The following is a 19,412-nucleotide window of genomic DNA, read 5'->3' on the forward strand; positions in this document are numbered from 1 at the left end:
TAGTATATTTTATTAATAAAACTATTTGTAATATAATATTTTATTATATGATTATTTTTGTGATAAAATTTTTGAAATGAAGTATTATTTCATTGATTTCTGTAAACTTGCTCCAGTAAATTATTAATCATTTATACTTTATTAATATTGTCAGCTGATAGAAATCACTTGTTCATTTTTAAACAAAAATTTTCTTTCATCTTTAGTCACACTTTTAAAAAAATGTTTTGTATTGATCAAAGATTGAGTGAATAAAATGATATGATTAGCATATACATTATTTGGATCACATAACTATATATCATTTTAAAGCTTTTTTTTTTTACTATATATGTAAATTAAACTATTTTTAGTGTTTACTTATTTTTACTTTTTATTCAATTATCAATAATTGTCTGGAACTAAAGGTTAAATAAATGTTAAAAAAAAATTACATCAAAATTAAAGCTTAGTAAGAGTCCCTGAATAGAGGAGGGGAAAAAATTAAAGTTTTCCTAGTGTAAACAAGCCAACTACAACTGTTTAAATAACTTTACCACGTGACTAATTTCTTATTTTCTCTTTCAAATTTTGTAAAAATTACATGTTTATTTTATAAATAAAGAGCCGTATGAAAACTTTTGTAACTTCAAAATTTGATATGAACGTTTAATGATGTATAAAATATACTAAAATGATAATTAACTGAACAAGGATAAGTTTTTGATTTAGTTAATTTTGGAATCCATTACAGAACTTTTGCAGCAACAATAAGTTTCATAACCTTCAACATAAATCTTTTTCTGTTCAAATATAATATAGTTTTGCAGAATAATGCACCGACTTACTTCCGTAGCCGTATAATAAATGTAGTTTCTAATTTAATTTTGTAATCCGTGATACTATAATATTCATATTTATAAAATAGGTCGAATTTTTATTAAAACATATTATTGAAAATATAAATTAATAATAAAATTTCTCAAAGAAAAAAGGGAATGAATTAAAATTAATTAATAGACTGATATTAACTGCTTGTAAGATTAGTGAATTATATTATTTTTACAGAAGTTAAAATTTTATGTAAATCATTTTGCTGAAATTGAACACGAATGAAACTGAAATAAATTTTATTATGTATATATAATAATAATTATCAAGCATACACTGTGGGATATTTTGTAATTACTTGATCACTGATTTTCTAGTGCTTTGGATCTAGATTTATGTTTTGCCAGAGAAACAGTGATCACCTTAACAATAAAGTGATGACTCTTTTATTATACTCATCTCATATCTGTAAAACAATGTAGGCTATAGAAACATTTTCTTTGTAAGAAAGTTGAAAGATGAAAACCAAAACTTAAATATTTATATCTCATTAATTACATATTCTTGGCAATATGCCAGAAAAAAATTCAAGCAATTTGATCTACTAGGTTTAATGTTAAAGAGAGAATTTTCAAAACAGCGACTTAAAATAATACGAGTATCCCCACCCGAAAAAGCACAATGCCGTCTGTGGTTGCTTGATGATTTAGTCCGGCATTTATGGAAATTTCAAGTGTAATCTTGTAATTTTTGTCTAGATTAAAACAGCAGCTTGCCGGATAATAAGTAGCGTACCTGTATAGCATTTTAAAAAATTTATAAACATTACATTTTATTTTTAATGAAGTAAAGAGTTAGCATTAGAATATCTCATTAAATTTATGATTTTAATCCATAAATGAATTTAGTAACTTAATGGCAATTTAAATTGCTTTATTTAAAAACGATATCATATATTTGTAACAATGTTTTTAATTAATTTTTAGAATCTGATTCTTAGAGTATAGAGCTGGCATATTTATTCTAATTATTATAGAAAAAAACAATGTAATTTTTGCTATCTAGATATTTTAAGTAAACCTTTATAAATTTTTAAGTGAATAAAATTTAATTTATTCTTGTAACAAGATATTCATTAAAAATAATTAATCTTATTACAAGAATATATTTATACAATAGTATAATTGTTTTAATGATTAATTCAATTACATGAAGGAACCTCACACAACTTGCATAAAATCTATAATTAAATTCCTTCCATAACTTTTTTGCCATGGCTAATGCTGTGATGATTCATTGCTTCAATTCCTGAACATCTTTAATCAGAGCCAGAGAAATAAATCCAACTACGGTCTGGAGGACACTTACGTAAGATAGACCTCACTGTTTTTCAGATCTTGTACAACATCTAACTTTAGAGGTACAGTACATGAAAATGTACATGTCATTTTTCTGATACAGGATCTTCAGGACTTAAGAAAATGAATCATTACACAATATCCATACAGAAAAATTTTGAGTAGAATTCAATTATAATGTAAGCATTGTGACACAGAAGTCATATTGTGTGTTTAAGATTTAAACTTTCAGTGTTATTCTAGCGATTGATTTATATCGTGATTGTGATTTCTTCAATTGTTTCTAACATATGAAAGTGTATCATTCTTTCTGGATTGCCCTACATTATGATAGGATCTTATATCATAAATTCTGAGCCAAATAATAAAGTAACTTTCATAATTTATATGATAGAATATAAGTTCTGGAAGATATTTTATTGTTTTATTTATTTTCTACATCAAAATTTATAAATTTCTTTTTATAAGATTTAAGTATACTTGATTCTAAGACACACCAGTGATTTTTATGTCAAATTTAGTTTTTTTTTTATGAAGATGAAAAAACTTTTAAATAATTAATTTTATTAACTTTGATTAACAGCTAGAAAAACAATAGAAATTCCTTGAAATAGGTAATTCATGTTTACCAAAAATGTTTCCATGTTCTTTAACAAAAATGGATAAGAATGTGCATCTTACTTGTTAGAATCAATGAACAGAATTGCTGAATCTTACCTATAACCTTTCTTTTATTATATATTGTAATACCAGTTTTTAAAACCATTTTAAATGTTAAAAAAGAGTTTGAATTGAATGCTTGTTATTAGCAGAACTCAATTGATCTGATGTGATTGTTCAATATTATAGCCAAAAATATTTGTTATTGATGCATAATTCACTTCTTTTCAAGTTAAATGTGAATATAAGATGCCACAGATTTCACAGTACACCTTTATTTCAATGTAGGAAAAATGTGCAAAATGAAGAAAATATGATATATATTGTATTGTAATAAATGATAGTATTATCTCAGTATTTAAATGAGGTATTCATTTTTGTAATTATCTTTATGATTAAGATCCATTTTTCATCTTAATAGGTATTGTCCAAGATGTAAAGAACATAGAGAAGCAACCAAACAGTTGTCATTGTGGAGGTTACCTATAGTGCTTATTATACAGTTAAAGAGATTTTCCTTTAAGAATCTTATTTGGAGAGATAAAATTGATAAAATGGTTGACTTTCCTGTAAGGTTAGCACTGTGTACTAAATTATTTTATAGAATTTTTTCCCAAATAAAAAAATATATACATACATAAATATATACATGTTTTTAATTATATTTTAGAGGATTAGATCTTAGTCCATATTTCTGTGGCTCTGTTCCCGGTGTTCCTCCAATCTACGATTTATTTGCTGTCATTAATCATCACGGAAGCATTTTAGGAGGTCACTATACGGCTTATGCACGATGCGTTAATTCACAAAATACACGTAGAAATGAAGTGGGCAAGTTGTAAATTTTTATTATTTAATTTATGACGGTGATTTAAATAAAATCTTATATAGTTGTAAATTTCCAGAAAAATATTTTAATGTAAAGAAATTTTCGTTTTATAGATTGGAGACTATTTGACGACAGTCGAGTTATGTACGTACCAGAAGCCAACGTAGTCACAAAGTCTGCATATATGCTGTTCTACAGACAACGTGGAGTGCCATTTACACCAACTAACTTGTCTTCTTGTACAAAAACTTCTAACAAAGAACAGAAACAAAGGGAGAATCTTTTAGGACTAGATATAGAATTAGGGAATGTATTGGACAGCAACATTCTTTCATATTTGGGAGAAGAAGCAACAGAAATGGACACTGTAGATTGAGTGCAATTTAAAATAGAACAAATTAACTGTGATAAAGCATCATTCATGTACAATTTATTCTTTCTCTATGATAATATACAAAATCATTTGGCACATCATCATGAAAATAGCACATATAATATGCAATACATATTTATGTTTCTTAAAAAAACCAAAATGTGTACAGTACTATGATATATTTCACAGACAGCTTAATATTATGTGTGTTTTTATTACTTTAAAAATGTTATTTATATATAAATATATTATTTTCCTTTTTTTTTTTTTTGGGTTATTATCTTGCAACTTGAGGAGTAACCTAAAATTGGAAATAATGAAATAAACCAAACATCTCTCAGCAATCTCAGCTAAATATTTCAGCTATAATGAGTAATTATATTAATATAATAATATATATCTGTAAATATTTTTGAACTCATTTAAAAATTATTTCAGCAACATTATATTTTATCTATACAAAACAATATTTATGATATGGGTGAGTGTTGTGAATTCTCTCAGTAATAAGACTACTACCTCAAGCAATATTGTCAAATTTTAAAAAAATGACTCCATTAGTAATGTTATTCCTGAGAAATTTGTGTTTAGATGTCGTACTCCGTACGATTTTGTTTAATATTTCGGAGAATTAAATATACGGTCTCCGATAAGATATTATATTATGTTGACAGTAATTAAATGCAGTCTAATACAAATTTTGTTTTCTGCTTCCTGAATTTTTCTTTAACACAATGTATCAATAAGAAATTAAATAATATCTACATAGAAATGAGATAGTAGAAAATTTATGGGCTTAGTACAAGGTCAACTGATTTGAATATCACACTCTGCAGATATCCTTGATAGTAATGAAGATTGTGTAATCTTAATTATAAATAATTTATATCAAATCATATCCATTCATTTTCTCCATTTAAGGTCGAGTTTTCAATTTTTATTTCTCGGCGACATGGTTTTCTACAAAAAATACAATCTGATTCATAATTAGACATAAAAAAATAAATAAATGTAACTGTAAAATTCAGTCTGGTTAAGTGTAGGAAAGACATTAAAATCAAATTGGGTGACTGTTTATTATTATTAATATTTTTTTTCTGTAACTGAATAAATAAGTATTTCCTAACATAAACAAATACTGCAGTCTGGATATACGTGTGTGTGTGTGTGTGTATATAATTTCAAATTTTTAAAAAATCTAATTAGTCATAACAAAATATATTCAGTGTCTGAAATTTAACAATAATACTATATTATTGTTTGAATATTATTACAGTATACGAAATTTGTCGAAGCATGTAAAGCCCTGTAAATCTTTAGAGAGTTTCGGTTAAGGTCCAACACAAATTTCACTAGGTATTTAGTTAACAAGAAACGAACTGGGTCGTTTTTCAGTTCAATAACACCTTAAGTTAAGGGTCATTGGACTGTCCCAAAATCCAGATCCTCCAAAAGATGCTAACATAACTGTCCTTGACCAATGTCTGGGAAATTTAACAGTTGCCATATGGGATCGGGTGCTAGAAGTTAGGAACTGTCATTGCTGTTGTCGGTTGAACGGTAACCCGACCTTATGATCTGCTAAGTCATCTGGTGGTCGACTTTCATTTATGATGGAGAGCGTGCTCTAAACTCCCCCGACATCTGTAAGTCATTATATCGCATACTCTTCCCGGACATATGTCAACGTGGCTGTTGTATCTTTCAGAAAGGATGGAGTAGCGAGGAGGAAGCGATGCAAACTAAACGATTTCCGATTGTCACCTACAACTTTTTTACACGTCGGCGCATAATTTCGATACCGTTTAACCATAATTAAAACGTACAAGAGTATCGTCTGACTCCACAGTTGGCACTAAAAACCGTGTATCGGTTGCAGCCTTCGGAATTAAAACCGTAGTAATAAAAGCATGAGTGCGGATCAGTTTACCGTCTCTATACTTAGGAATTGCGTGCCGAATTCTTATCATCCCAGAAACTTTTATTTAAAGAGTTACTTAAAGAAGGACAGTTTAGAATAGAAGATTAGATAAATGATATTTTAAAGAGGTGAATCTCTGGATGCACTTAAAACTCGCAACATCTGTCGGCCCGGAAGGGGCCATGTGGTATTTTCAATAAAAGATGCGGATAGCAAAACACGGATATTTTCTTTCATTGTTTAGTGTAGATTGTAACTTACATACCACTTATAACACAAAAATTATTTATGTTATTTCGCAATTTTAGTTATTTTTAAGCATTAAAATATTTATGAATCATGTTCTGTGCAATATTTCCATTGGTATTGTATTGTTCGTGGATAAAATTACTTCGATAATAACGAAGTTTCAAAATTATTTCCGCATTTTAAGTTTCGGGGATTCTATAAATAAATCATTTTTTTTAAAGAAGTTTAATATTTCATAAACCAGTTTTTATGCCCCGATGTTTTGTTCTACACGAAGTAACAAACGCGTCAAGGAACCGCAACGAATAACAGCGTTGTGTGTCATATACGTATTAGTCAAAGAACGTCTTATTTTAATATTAATCCAGTTTTACGAAGAAAAATTTATGTAGCGCAACATCAACAGTTTTTCGCTAAATCTTTCTACGATTTATATAATTACGAGGAAGTATGTGTCTTTCTTTTATTAAGCTTCGCTAAAGGGAGGAGTTATTAAGTCACGTGACGGAAATGACGTCTAGTGGACGAGTTCAGAGGCACTGTGACTTACTACCTGTTGCATGTGCTGGAGCGGAGTCAAGATGAAGAGTTGTGCACTTTTTTTATGGTTATTTTCTTTAGGTTTATTAGTTAACGGTAAGAAAATCTTTTATCTTTTTATTCACTATAGATCTAATATTATTTTTTATATTTAATATATTGTTTTTCTTTCGCATATTGTAAGATGTTAAGTTTTAATCATATTTTTGGAGATTCGGAATACGTATATATGATTATAATTTAGTATTTTTGAACGCTTAGGCGTTCTTCAAGTAAGTTTTTAACAGTTAAGAATTATATTAATTGTGTGTTATCTATATTTACCAAATTATTATTTCTTAGAAATATTTGAGGTAGGAATTTTAATTTTAGAGATGTCTTTTTCCTGTTTAAAAAAACACGTGTTTAAAATAGAAAATTAGACGTGTTCACCGGCTGTTTAAACTCTAATAATACTTCGAATATTGCTTCTTATCGTTTATTAATTCGGTCTATTTACTTATATAATTTTACAAATGGATGGTTTGTTCAAAATCCAGTCTTTTAATGGGCGATCCGTAACTTTTTTTCGTACAAAAGACCTATTTTTCTTTGACAGATCAGTCACGACTTTTATATAAACAGGAAGTAGCCTTCTTTCGGTTCATTGGAATTTTTTAAACTAATTTTAAAACATTTCTTAAAGTTTCCTCCTGAAAACTGATTGTCTCCAAGCCAGAGTTTAATTTGTTTTAATGCGAACGATCGCCTTTAATGACCTCTTTCCGGGCAAATTGGCTACGGGCACGCAAACTCGAATCCTTCTTCCTTTGATCTTCTGGTCTATAAAACGGTCTATTAATTTATTTTTAATGTATCGTTTAATTAACAATTCAATAAACCTCGTGCCCAAAATCTAGCTTCTTTGTAGATCTACGAGAGTCAGCGTACGGTAAATTCGAAAAAGAAAAATAGAAAACATTTGATTCGTCGCTCGAAAGAAAACTTAAGGGCGATGAAAAGAGATATTTGACAAGTTTCAAAAGATATCTTCCCGCTGTGTATGTAATAAATGCGGGAAAATATTATCTTTAATGGCGTTGACAGAGTTTTTAAGTATTTTTCCTACAAAAACAAACAACTTTATGTCTCCGAAATGTACAAGATGGACAGCGTCATGTGCAAGCGTTATGGGAGTGCCATTTGTCAATTAAATATACTTTTTACGTTTCAAGGGTCATCTCGGGTTCTCAGTCTAGACGGAGATTAGGATCCAGTCTGATTCCTTGTAAAAAGCAGATCTATTTCGCTCCAACAATTTTTTTTCAACTTGACAAATTTAATTTACAAGGCTATTAATTAGTAGGGCAGCGGGTGGTTTAGTACAAGTTAGGCTGTTTTTCCTCTGGGAAAAAATGAAAAAAACTCCCCTCGAATCTTTCAGAAATTGCCCATATACATCACGTTTTCTCCCTTTTGGCGCCTTTTACTAATGGGATATAATATTGCACTGGTTTTAAAACGAGTAATTAGTTCTACAAATTACAATCGGCGATACAACATTGTAAAAAAGCTCTTTGTATTTTAGCTTTTTCGTATATAAAACTCTCTTGGAAAATTTGGGGTAGGTTTTTTTTTTTAGTTTTGCTTGAAAGATCAAAGAACGTCTTATTTATTCCTCATTAGATTTATGGCTTTTTGAAAAAAAAGAGGTAAAGCCAAGAATTGAAGAGAGATTATAAAGATATATTTGTTAAAATTTAGCCATTGGTAATTGTGTTGAATTAACACGAGGTTAAATTTATGAATAAAAACTCTTAATTGAATCAATTTGTTCATTTTTTTCTTATACAATCGAGTCCAATGAGCTGCACACTTTCATAAATTACATCTCGTCGTATGTTCCTTTCAATTGCAGTTGTGCTTAATGACGAATTAATGAGGTCACATTACAAATAACTAGTGATGTATAGTAATTAAGAATGAGTAATACTCATTTTTATTATTATTAACAATATGTAAATATGGGAGTTTATTAACAATATGTGGCAATTTAATCGTGTAAGTAGCTGATTCGCAATCAGTTCTCAAGTACTTCTGTCGTGACTCTTATCAGATTGACTATTATTTAACGAGGCTCAATAGTTCCTGTTTTTATTTCGTTTCTTGTTAAATGCGACTATTTTCACTAGAAGGAAAACATTATCGAATTTTGTAATTAAGTAAAATCGCGCGAGTGAATCTGATGATTCAATTGATGTTCGAGAATGCATCGGTGCACGAAATCGTAGCCGCTTGGATGCACGACTAAATCCAAACTTCTGCTCCGCCTTTCTGTAAAGAATCGCGCCTTTATATTTCGTCATTGTCAGGTAGTTATAGAAAGGTGAAAGTCATGGACACAAGCATTGATATAACAAAGAAACTTTCAAGTTCATGCGTTGGAAATTGCAGTATTTCCGATACCAAGCTGGCTACTTGAAAGGTTTCTCCATTGGAATCGTTTAACGTTTGAATAGTTAGAAAGGTTACTGTATCGATATCAGGAAGGAAAAATTTGTTCTTGCCTAACAATTGCTAATTACTATTAAAAACATCTATGCCTTCTGGCCCTATACGCGCCCGAACGATTATCTGATTCATTCTCTTACGTCATTAACATGTTTTGTTATTTTAAACACTTGACTCGGTTCTATGGTAATAAAAATGTATTTTAAACATACCGTACGCGTGTTGCAAGCTTCGAGCAATATGCCAGTGCAATGTTCGATATCTCAGTTTATACAGTATTTACGCAGTATAAGTTTAAACGTTGCGTAATAAATCCATTGTAAATTCGACAATAATTTTACACTTGTACACGTTATTAACAGCGAAAAACTGGATTACCAACAAAGACACGCGAAGCATTATAAAGATTTCGAGAGGAGTTTAACTACATATAAGTCATAAGAACCGATTGCAGTCGACATCGTTTTATTCAGAGCAGCCACAGTTCTTACATTTTAACGTTTTAGATCACGAAATGGGTCAAGTATAAATGTTGACCTTCCTGACAAACTCTTGAAACATGACAAGGGATGAAAGATAGCGTGAAACACGAGAAACCGCCACAAGTAGGAGGCATTTCGTACGTAACGAAGGCTGTTTGATGAGGATGTCGTGTGAATTATGTCAATAGACGTAGATAAGTGGAAGTGACTGATGAATCTTGAATGTAATACGGGCAAAAATATCCGAAGACATGTTTTTAGACGGCATTAACTTGATTAGCCAAAACAAAATACGATTCTATGATATATATTCGAATAAATAACTTATTAATATTCTAAAAATAACAGACTGTGTTCCTTTCACTTCCATCGAGTCTTTGTGATGTACTACTAACACAACTCGCATTATTCAATGTCCGTATCCTGAACAAATAATTGCAGTAGAAGTATATGTAGATTTTACATTGGCAGTTTAGTCGAAAGCAAACAAGTGATCATGTCGAATATAGTTTTATCCTGGTTGCTAATCCATATTGCTATTGTCCCGTATAATTTTGAGACTGTCTGGCTATCAGAATACTACGATCTCATACCAGGTTTGTGTCTTTATACATACATTATTTCTTCTTTTCTATGGGTGCGATCGACTCTGACTGACATCAATACAAATATCTGTCGTGAAATTAAAATATTATAGGAATTTCTCATTAACTTAGTCAATTCTCAGATGTAACTAATGCTTTGATATATAAAATTAATTATGTTTGTTATCTTAAATAATAATTTATATGAATTTTAGCGACGTATATTCAGAGAAAAAAGTTTATTTCTGAATATTTCGTCAAAATTTTATGTCTTTAATTCAGATACATGATTTAGAATTAAAGACGAGTTTCGGTATTATTCAATATAAAATATTCCTTTATTAAATTTAAATCAGTCTTCTGTAATATATAGCAAAATATAAGGTTACGTAATATATTTTTTACTCTCCACCCCAGGTGTTTGCATACTTATCTTGGATTCGGTCAAGTTCTCGGAGACAAGATCGGATGGTGAGGGATGGGCCCAACATATCTCGGTCGAACCCAGTCGTGGACCGTTTTTGACTGGGTTCTGACCAGCACTCGAACCCAGATCCCTAGAGCGGTCTTGGTGACTCAGTGCCGTAACTAGCCATTCCTGTGCCCTGCGCAAGAATTTGCATTTAGGCCCTTAATTAATTTGGTTTGGGAAAATAAAATAAATACATGCATTTGGGCCCTGTGCGGGTGCACCTGTTGCACCTGCCTAGTTACGGCCCTGCTTGGTGTATTCAAGGACATCGAGAGACGTCGCCGTGCCCGGAAGGGTGGGAGGGGGGAATTTTACATGGGCTCCAAATAAATAAGTGATTTGAAAATTTGAGTTTTTCTTATGGATTTTATTGCTCTTTTCAAAATAGAAAAACAATAGTTATTTAAGCGTTCTATATTACAATAGCGCGTGAAAAAAAAATTGTAGGATGATGTCTGGATTCGGGGAATTTTTCCTCACTCTCATTGGCCCTGGACATATATATTGTTGTTATCGGTGGTCGGATGGCAGTAGTGTTTACTAACTTAGTGCCATCCGGCCATCGGTTACATAATATAAGGAAATTTAATAAAATATTCACGCCTACTTTTTAAAACCAAGTCGTACTACTTTAGTCATTTACTTTAAAAGTTGTATATATATAGTTCATGAATCATATTTAGTAGAATTACAGATGATGAATGTTCATTCAGTATTTTTTATTTTAAATGTAATTATTCAACATAAATTATTTTACGGATAATGAAGTTCTGTTTATGTATGATTCACTATATTTAAGTCATATCTATTTTGAGAAGGTATACGTTTTCCCGTTATATATACGAGTATACACATAGACACACACACGAAACCGTTTTTGCTTTTTTTTCGCATATTTAAAAGTAAGTTATGCCACAGTTAGTTATTAAAAGTATAATTCTAGCATTATAACAAATTATATATTATTGTTTATAGGAAAATTAGTGTTTCGTCCATTTTTTCATCAACCACGCATCTACGAAAATGCCCCTCCTGGTGTCCATGTGACTACAGTACACGCTTATGATCCTGACTCACCGCGAAAGTTAGTTACATACGAAATGTTACAAGTCCGAGATCATGATTACTTTAACATTGATGAAGAATCCGGTAATCTAACCACATTCCGAAATATTAACAAAACAGCTGGCGGAAAATTTGAGGTAGGCCTATAATTATTATTGTAATAAAATTACATCGGAAGAGTAGTAAATTTGGTATTTTTCAAGGACGACATTTGCCGTATTTTTCAGGTAATCGTCGTTGCTAGTAGTGACGGAATCTCCGAATTCGATCATTTGACCATATCTGTGACGGAATTCAATCAATTCGCGCCGCAGTTCGAGAGAGAGGAATACGAAGGAGAAATTCACATCAATACATCCCTCGGTACACCCGTCTTAAGAGTTTACGCTCACGATGACGATCCAATTTCTCAAAATGCAGAAGTTTATTACAGGATGGATCAGAATGAATCTAGTAAATATTTTCAATTGAATCAAGATTCTGGTGAATTATCTTTGTATATCAGTTTACATTCCGCTCCGAGAAGATTGGTTTTTGGAGTATTTGCCGAAGACGGAGGATCGCCCAAACGATGGGCTCAAGCTCAGATCAAGTTGTTCGTTAAGACTATATCAGGTAAGATTTCGTATTTCCTTTTCTGTAAAAAGTTTCGTTTTCAAATCAATTTTAATAATACGAATCCTTACAGAACCCGTTAATGTAACCATCTCTAATATTACCGAGTCTTCGGCCAAAGTATGTTGGTTTCAGCCATTGTTTGGGGAAACTGAAGGTTACGTTGTGACTTATCACGAAAAAAACGTGGAAAAATTTGGTGCTTCTGTGAAGAACATTACGTCGACGACAAAGCTAACCTGTACTGTTCTCGGTAACCTTCGACCTCAAAAGGAATACGTAGTTTCGGTTACAGGACGTAACCCTTACGAAATCGGACAAGCTAGCGTCAAGACGAGCTTCACTACAACACCAGATTGTAAGTAGCGTATTGGATAATAGTGTTTATGAAGTATTAAAAAGAATTGAATTATAATTGTTTTATTTAGTCTGTCGACGTAATATCTGCAAGCGTGGAAAATGTTTCAAAATAGCGCAAGAACCGGGTTACCGTTGCGAATGCGATAATGGTTTTTATGGTAAGATCTGCGATTTGTTCGACCCCTGTTCTGAAAAACCTTGCGGTGAATACGGCGTATGTCACAACACGTCCCACAACGACTACCATTGCGAATGTTTGGAGAATTTCTCGGGCAAAAACTGTTCGGATTTTAATCCTTGCGCGGTTCATCCCTCGCCTTGTAAAAACGGAGGAGTTTGCGAGATGATCCACAGCCGTGAATATCGCTGTCGCTGCAGAAACGGATATTCCGGAGAGACGTGTCAAGACATCGATGCTTGTTTTTCTTCTCCTTGCTCGAATTCTGGCATATGTCACAATCTTAACAATTCCGAATACAGATGCCAATGCGGCCAAGGCTATTCGGGTAATTCTTAATTATTCATCGGATTAGTAGAATAATATAGAATATTTAGTGTTCTTCACGAATTTTTGTTTATTTATCAGGGAAAAATTGCGAATACGACGTAGAAGAATGCTCTTCGTCTCCCTGCAAAAACGGAGGATCTTGTTTAGAAGGTGTAGGTGTGTTCAGTTGTCAATGCTCACCCGGATATTACGGTACTCTCTGTGAACGTAAAAGTAAGTTATTAATATTTTGGAATTGTATATGCTACGTACATTGATATAATTAATATTTAATGTACGAAATCGGTAACAGAGGAGTGTCAAATGGATGTGGTGCAGGCGGATAAAGGAACGTTTTCGTGGAATTCCACAGAGCACGGTACGATCGTGCTTATAAAATGCCCTTTCGGTACTTTGTATCCGGCAGACGAAGAAATAGAAGGATACGCTAAAAGAAGTTGTCTGCTTCTGTCGGATGGTTCGGTTCAGTGGAGCGAAGCCAATGCGAATAACTGCCGAGCGGAGGTATTTTTTGTTGTGTTTTCTATAAACTTTACGTTAATTAAATAACTAACCTTACGAAAACGAACAGGGATTTCGAGCAGCGGAAGAGTTGGCCGGGGAGTTGCAAGCTCTAACTAGTAATCCGGATAAAGTCAGTCCCAAAGAGTTCCAACAAGCGGCCAGTCAAATAGAATCCATCGTGCAATACGCAGTTCAAAACCAAAAGGTAAATTCTAAGGATAATGCATACAAAATAATTTGCACGTAGAAATCACGCGCTTAAAAATTGTTTCACGAGCAAATCACGATTGCGTTTGTTATTGTTTCGATAAATTACAGCTGGCCTACGACATGGTTTCGGTGCTAAGCAACATGCTAGATGTTAACGATAACGTGTACGAGGTCGGAGACGAAGACGGCATTGTCACTAAAAAGTAAATCAAATTTTAAACTACAATACGTTTTGTTTAAGTTCTTTGTACAAATAAGCTTATTTGAACAGAGTCTAAAACAAACTTTGTTGTATAGAACAAATATTCTCTCTTTTTATGTAGATTAGTTCAGGTTGTGGATACTTTTGCATCGAATGTTAAATTAAGTCCCGGAGAGAAGGTCGAGTTTTTTACACCGAATATCGTGATAGTCGCCTCGAATCCCAGCGACGTGTCGGGGGACGGTTTGGCTTTCTCGCCGGATCCCGGACGTAGAAAAAGAAATGCCCACTTCCTTCTAAATTCTCAAGTAAGATCCTTTATTTCGAATTTATTTGATTTAAATGAAATTTAATAATTTATATTCGACAAATTATAGACTAATATTTGATTCCCCTAGCGAAAATCCATAAAACACTCGATCTATTTTGTTTTTGGTAGTTTTTTGCTTCGATATTTACTCGAGGGAATCCAAGACCGAATTTGTTAGTGATTAACGAGTTAGCATATTTATGGCTGATTCGATAAGAGTTGTATCTGATTCTCTGGCATATATCTACTGCCCGTATCTATTTTACTATACATGTCCAATTATCAAAAATTAATGTATGGTTTCCACTTAATACTTTTTTAACAGCCTCATCGCTATTAAAATCTTTTATTTTATTCCTTTTAAAGTGAATTTTTAATCAGTTTTGTTAATTAATTCTATTAAATTATTATTAAGTGATTTAATTCTTAAATATTACTTATTAAATATGTATTTGTTTAGCCTAGTAATTAATTGGTGTAATTTATTCCTATAAGAGATAAAATTGAAATATATTCATCTGCTCTAGTACAGTATTAACTTTGTAAAATTTCCATTTTGTAACCTTGGAACATATTTTTGGAAGTGGTTTAACTAATCGGCATCTCAGTCGACGGCGCTTTTACTTATTATCGTTCCGGCATGAATTAAAATCTTTACAGATCTAAACAATATTTTTCTCTATAAATAGATTCCCGGCATCACTCTGCCCAACCAAGTGTTTAATTTAGCCAAACAAATTATAAAAGACATCAGAGTGAAGTTTGTTTCGTATAAAAACGATAAGTTTTTCCGGTCCAGGAAATATAATAAGACCAGATGCCGAAATACCGAGCTGTGTCACGAACTGAAAACGTTTCCAGGTATTATACTGTAAGAGTTTTTATCTCTAAAGATCTATCTTCGTTCCGCTTAATTAATATAAAGTTTCCTTTTCAGACAGACAAGTCCTTCAGGCCAGTATCAATAACATTTCCATTTCTAATCTGACCGATCCCGTCGTCTACGCCATTCCTACAGATAATAAGCAAAAATACTTATGCGTTTACTGGAACGATCACGGTACGTGCATTCGATTGTAAATTTGTTTCCGAGCCACGATAATTCAGTTATAATTTCTATGGTTTACTTAATTCCTCCAGAACGAGAGTGGTCGTTGGATGGTTTGATCACTAACCAGACAGAAAACAAAACGTTTTGTTTTTCTAATCACTTGACCGCATTTTCTGTGCTTTTGGTAAGACAGATTTCATTCTATTTTCTATACAAATACAATTAAATAGAATGGCGGCTGATATATACGCTCTTTATTTTAGGATCCCACTCCCTACATGGTTATACCTAAACAGCACGAGAAGGTTCTATCTATAATCTCGTATATCGGATGCGCTTTATCTTTAACCGGTCTTTTCCTGACTATTCTCACTTATTCGCTTTTCGGGTAGGTCATTAATAAATTATTACTATTATTATTCGGATTTAAATGAAGTTAATAGAAACATTTTTGTAACAGGTGCCTGCACCGCGACCATTCTGGCAAGATCCTGCTGAATCTTTGCATCTCTCTAGCGCTGATGAACGTGTCGTTTTTATTGGGATCTCATCACAATTCTCCCAAACACGGACACAGCGTATGTCTGTCGGTAGCGATATTGACTCATTACTTCTTGCTGACTTCTTTAGCGTGGATGTGCGTGGAAGCCGTCAACATGTATCAGCTTTTAATTCACGTTTTCGCCTCGGCGGAGACTCATTTTCTACTGAAGAGATTTATTTTGGCTTGGGGTAATTAAATCTACTTATTAAAAAACTTAATTTATTCTTTAAACTATTATTTAAAAATGTGAAATATCTACAGGGGGACCTTTCGTTATCGTGTCTATCGCTGCGGGAATCGACATTAATCAATATTCTAATCAAAACGAATAGTAAGCATTATAATATATATACATATATTAGTAACACCTGTGCTATTTATATTCTTACTAATATTATCTTCATTTCAGTTGCATGCTATCCCCGTCCAATCCGTACATATACTACATCTCGTTTCTGGGTCCGTCTTGCGTTATTCTTTTAGCCAACTTGATCGTATTCGTCATGGTGACCAAAGTCCTCTTCACCCCTAGAATGACGACCAGCATTCACATGAATAGAAACGGGTACACGGTGACCGCAGCTCAAGTCAGAGGCGCATTTACGGTTATGGTGCTGCTGGGTGTTACTTGGATTTTCGGTGCCTTCGCCGTAGGAGAAGCCAAACTGGTATTTCAGTATTTATTCTGCATTGCAAATTCTCTACAGGGGTTTTTAATTTTTATAGTTCGCTGCCTTCATTATCACGAAGCACGCAATGCCTGGCTACAACTCTTTCAAACCGGAACATTGAAGAAATATCGAGGAGTTGTACCACCCGGCGCATCTTGGTGCACCAATTCAAACTCTGTTAACAAGCAGAATGGTCATTCTAGGACAACTCGATTGGCTAGCGTAAGCAGCGAAACCAATAGCATAATGTGGAATCGTAAAGATAGTTCTACTTCGACTTGCAACTCCCAACTGATCAATGAAAACAAAACCAAACAAATAAACAATTTAAAAAACACCATTAATCAAAGAGAGATTATAGAACTGGGCAACGAAAAAATATAAGTAGTCGCACATTTTACATTTTAAATAGCATTTTTCCTTGTACAGAATCGATAAGTGCTATTAATCGATTGTATTTAATGGTTATGTGATAATTTATATTCATTTTTTATTTTTTTTCTCGCATCTCATCATCATTTTTACATCGAAGCACGTAAGTAGTTTAGGAAATATAAATCGACCCATCGACTTGTGCCAATTACCAATAACAATATTTTTACGTTAAATCACCTCGAAATACCAAAGACATCGACTGTAAAACAGTAATTAAACTTGATGTATTGTATTGAAACCAATGTTAATTCATAATTTAGTTACTGTAAATAAATAGACAATAAATTTTATTACCAATAGTTGGAATTTTTCATCTTCTGCCCAAATACCTACATTTTTCTCTTCCACTTTTTTTATTTTTACAAACATTTATATCTTTTATGATAATTATATTGTTTCATTTTGCACGTGTTCTTACATTACTCTCTACATTTAATAAAATAAGAATACATTGAATAAGTCACATAATTATATTTTATGAATTATTTCTTAATAAATATCTATATTTAAAATACTTATATTGTATAATTAATAAAGTAATAATCGAAATTAATTAATTAATCAATTAAATACGTACGAATGTTACTAGTTTTATATTTTATCCTTTGAAACGAAGCGCAGAAACAATTCTATTTTGCTTACAACAATAGATCTAAATTACGTATAGAAATTATAATTTATTTTCTTATTGTGCTGTAGCCAGAATGTCACAATACTTTATATTTAAACAAAAAGAAACAGGTATTCTATACAATATATATATATATATATATATGTACTGTATCTAGATTGTTTAAATTAAACACAAGGACGTTCTATTTTTACGATTATATGCATTTTCTTTTTTATATACGTGTATATATATTTATATATTTTTCGGTAATTTGCAGATACCAGTACAGTCCCTTCTTTATAACAATATACATAATTTTTTGTGTTCTTTTTAATATTAAAAGATATATATATATATATATTAGAACATTGTTGTGATTTAATTGTTAAAATATTATAAACATTTTCTTGCATTACTTTTATTATATTGTAAAATATATAACGCAATTCTTATATTTCGGTATGCAAAATATTATAAAATACTTAAGTAAAGTATGTATATGCACTAGATCCTATTTGTGTAACTTGTTATACATAAAGATAATTCTTATAAGAATATTTTTCTTTTAAAATATTTGAATCGGTGCTCTCTTCAATAATCTAAATCTCCAATTTATATTTATGTCTGCTGTGTGTCTGTGTGTGTCTGTGTCTGTGTCTGTGCGTATGTGTAATGATTGGAAATTATAACAAAATGCTTACTTTTAGTCAAAAATCTACGTACTGCACGACTAGAATTTTGAGATAAAAATGTTTGGGGTGTGATTTTCTGTCTTTTATTTGATAATAGTACGTGTCTTTTTTAAAATAAGCAGTATGGGGGCTAACTAAACCTCTGCGAACTCTCGAGTTGCGGGGGTTTATTTTTTAAATTTCTAATTGGTTTTAGAAAATGGAAAAGATCATAAATATTGGGGAAAATTTACAAATTATCGTTAAAAATATTAAATTTGGATAAAACTTTTTTAAAATGCGACGTTTGTTTTTATTCGGAGGGGTGGCACGTCCGAAAAAACCTCGAAAATAATAAGAAAGTAAGCCGGCAGATGGCGGCAGCTAGAGGAAGATATTAAAAAGCGTGATTTATGTAGGTGCACGTTGTTAAATGTTTAAGTGTCTCTCGAAAAATGCATTAAAAAGAAAAATTTCGGATGACGATAATCAATTATTTATTAATCCTCGATATTATTGTTTAATTTAGATCTATTCATTATACATGAAATTAATGCGAAAAGGGTAAAGAGAACGATTTGTGAAGAACTCACGCGGGTAAAAAGATTGCCGAAAAGTATTAATATTTCATTTCTACTAATGAACTGTCTAAATATTTAAATCTTCTTAGAATAGAAAAATAATAAGTTGTCGTTTATCATTCTTTACTCACAAATCATCAATTGGAATTTATGGAAAAAATAAAAAAAAAATAAAAAATTGCACAATGTCTGTGGTAAATTCGAAAATTTATGGCTCCTTAGTAATAAAATTCGCTATCTGATGAAAGAATTAAAATCGAAATCCCACTAAAGTTTATTATATAATAATGGAAAAAAATCAAAA

General features: G+C 31.6%; 3 protein-coding genes across 4 annotated transcripts in view; 2 read left to right on the forward strand and 1 right to left on the reverse strand.

Annotated features, from left to right (window-relative positions):
• The window catches only part of LOC136980517 (ubiquitin carboxyl-terminal hydrolase 19-like), an 80,467-nt gene extending 75,739 nt beyond the window's left edge, over window positions 1-4,728 (forward strand). Inside the window, exons 24-26 of the mRNA XM_067276650.1 lie at window positions 3,250-3,402; window positions 3,499-3,659; window positions 3,771-4,728. Coding sequence (XP_067132751.1) covers window positions 3,250-3,402; window positions 3,499-3,659; window positions 3,771-4,033 — 577 coding nt within the window. The 3' untranslated portion in view covers window positions 4,034-4,728. The remainder of the gene's footprint in view (window positions 1-3,249; window positions 3,403-3,498; window positions 3,660-3,770) is intronic.
• Window positions 1-19,412, reverse strand: part of LOC136980625 (3-hydroxyacyl-CoA dehydrogenase type-2-like) — a 268,457-nt gene that overhangs the window by 196,841 nt on the left and 52,204 nt on the right. The gene's annotated exons all lie outside the window — the stretch shown is intronic.
• LOC136980478 (adhesion G protein-coupled receptor L4-like) lies at window positions 6,568-17,542 on the forward strand. Of its 2 annotated transcripts, none has more exons than XM_067276608.1 (17): window positions 6,568-6,836; window positions 11,744-11,970; window positions 12,061-12,448; window positions 12,522-12,806; window positions 12,877-13,314; window positions 13,395-13,529; window positions 13,609-13,820; window positions 13,888-14,025; window positions 14,139-14,233; window positions 14,354-14,540; window positions 15,232-15,403; window positions 15,480-15,602; window positions 15,683-15,777; window positions 15,857-15,981; window positions 16,054-16,325; window positions 16,399-16,468; window positions 16,547-17,542. In XM_067276608.1, exons 1-17 carry the CDS (start codon window positions 6,761-6,763, stop codon window positions 17,190-17,192), a joined length of 3,684 nt encoding a protein of 1,227 aa, XP_067132709.1. In that variant the 5' UTR covers window positions 6,568-6,760; the 3' UTR covers window positions 17,193-17,542. The 2 variants fall into 2 exon arrangements, with proteins under 2 accessions (XP_067132709.1, XP_067132700.1); XM_067276599.1 differs by lacking the exon at window positions 6,568-6,836 and adding an exon at window positions 10,034-10,308.

This window comes from Centruroides vittatus, unplaced genomic scaffold, assembly GCF_030686945.1.
Source record: "Centruroides vittatus isolate TY-2023 unplaced genomic scaffold, ASM3068694v2 contig_1159, whole genome shotgun sequence".
Lineage (NCBI taxonomy): Eukaryota > Metazoa > Arthropoda > Arachnida > Scorpiones > Buthidae > Centruroides > Centruroides vittatus.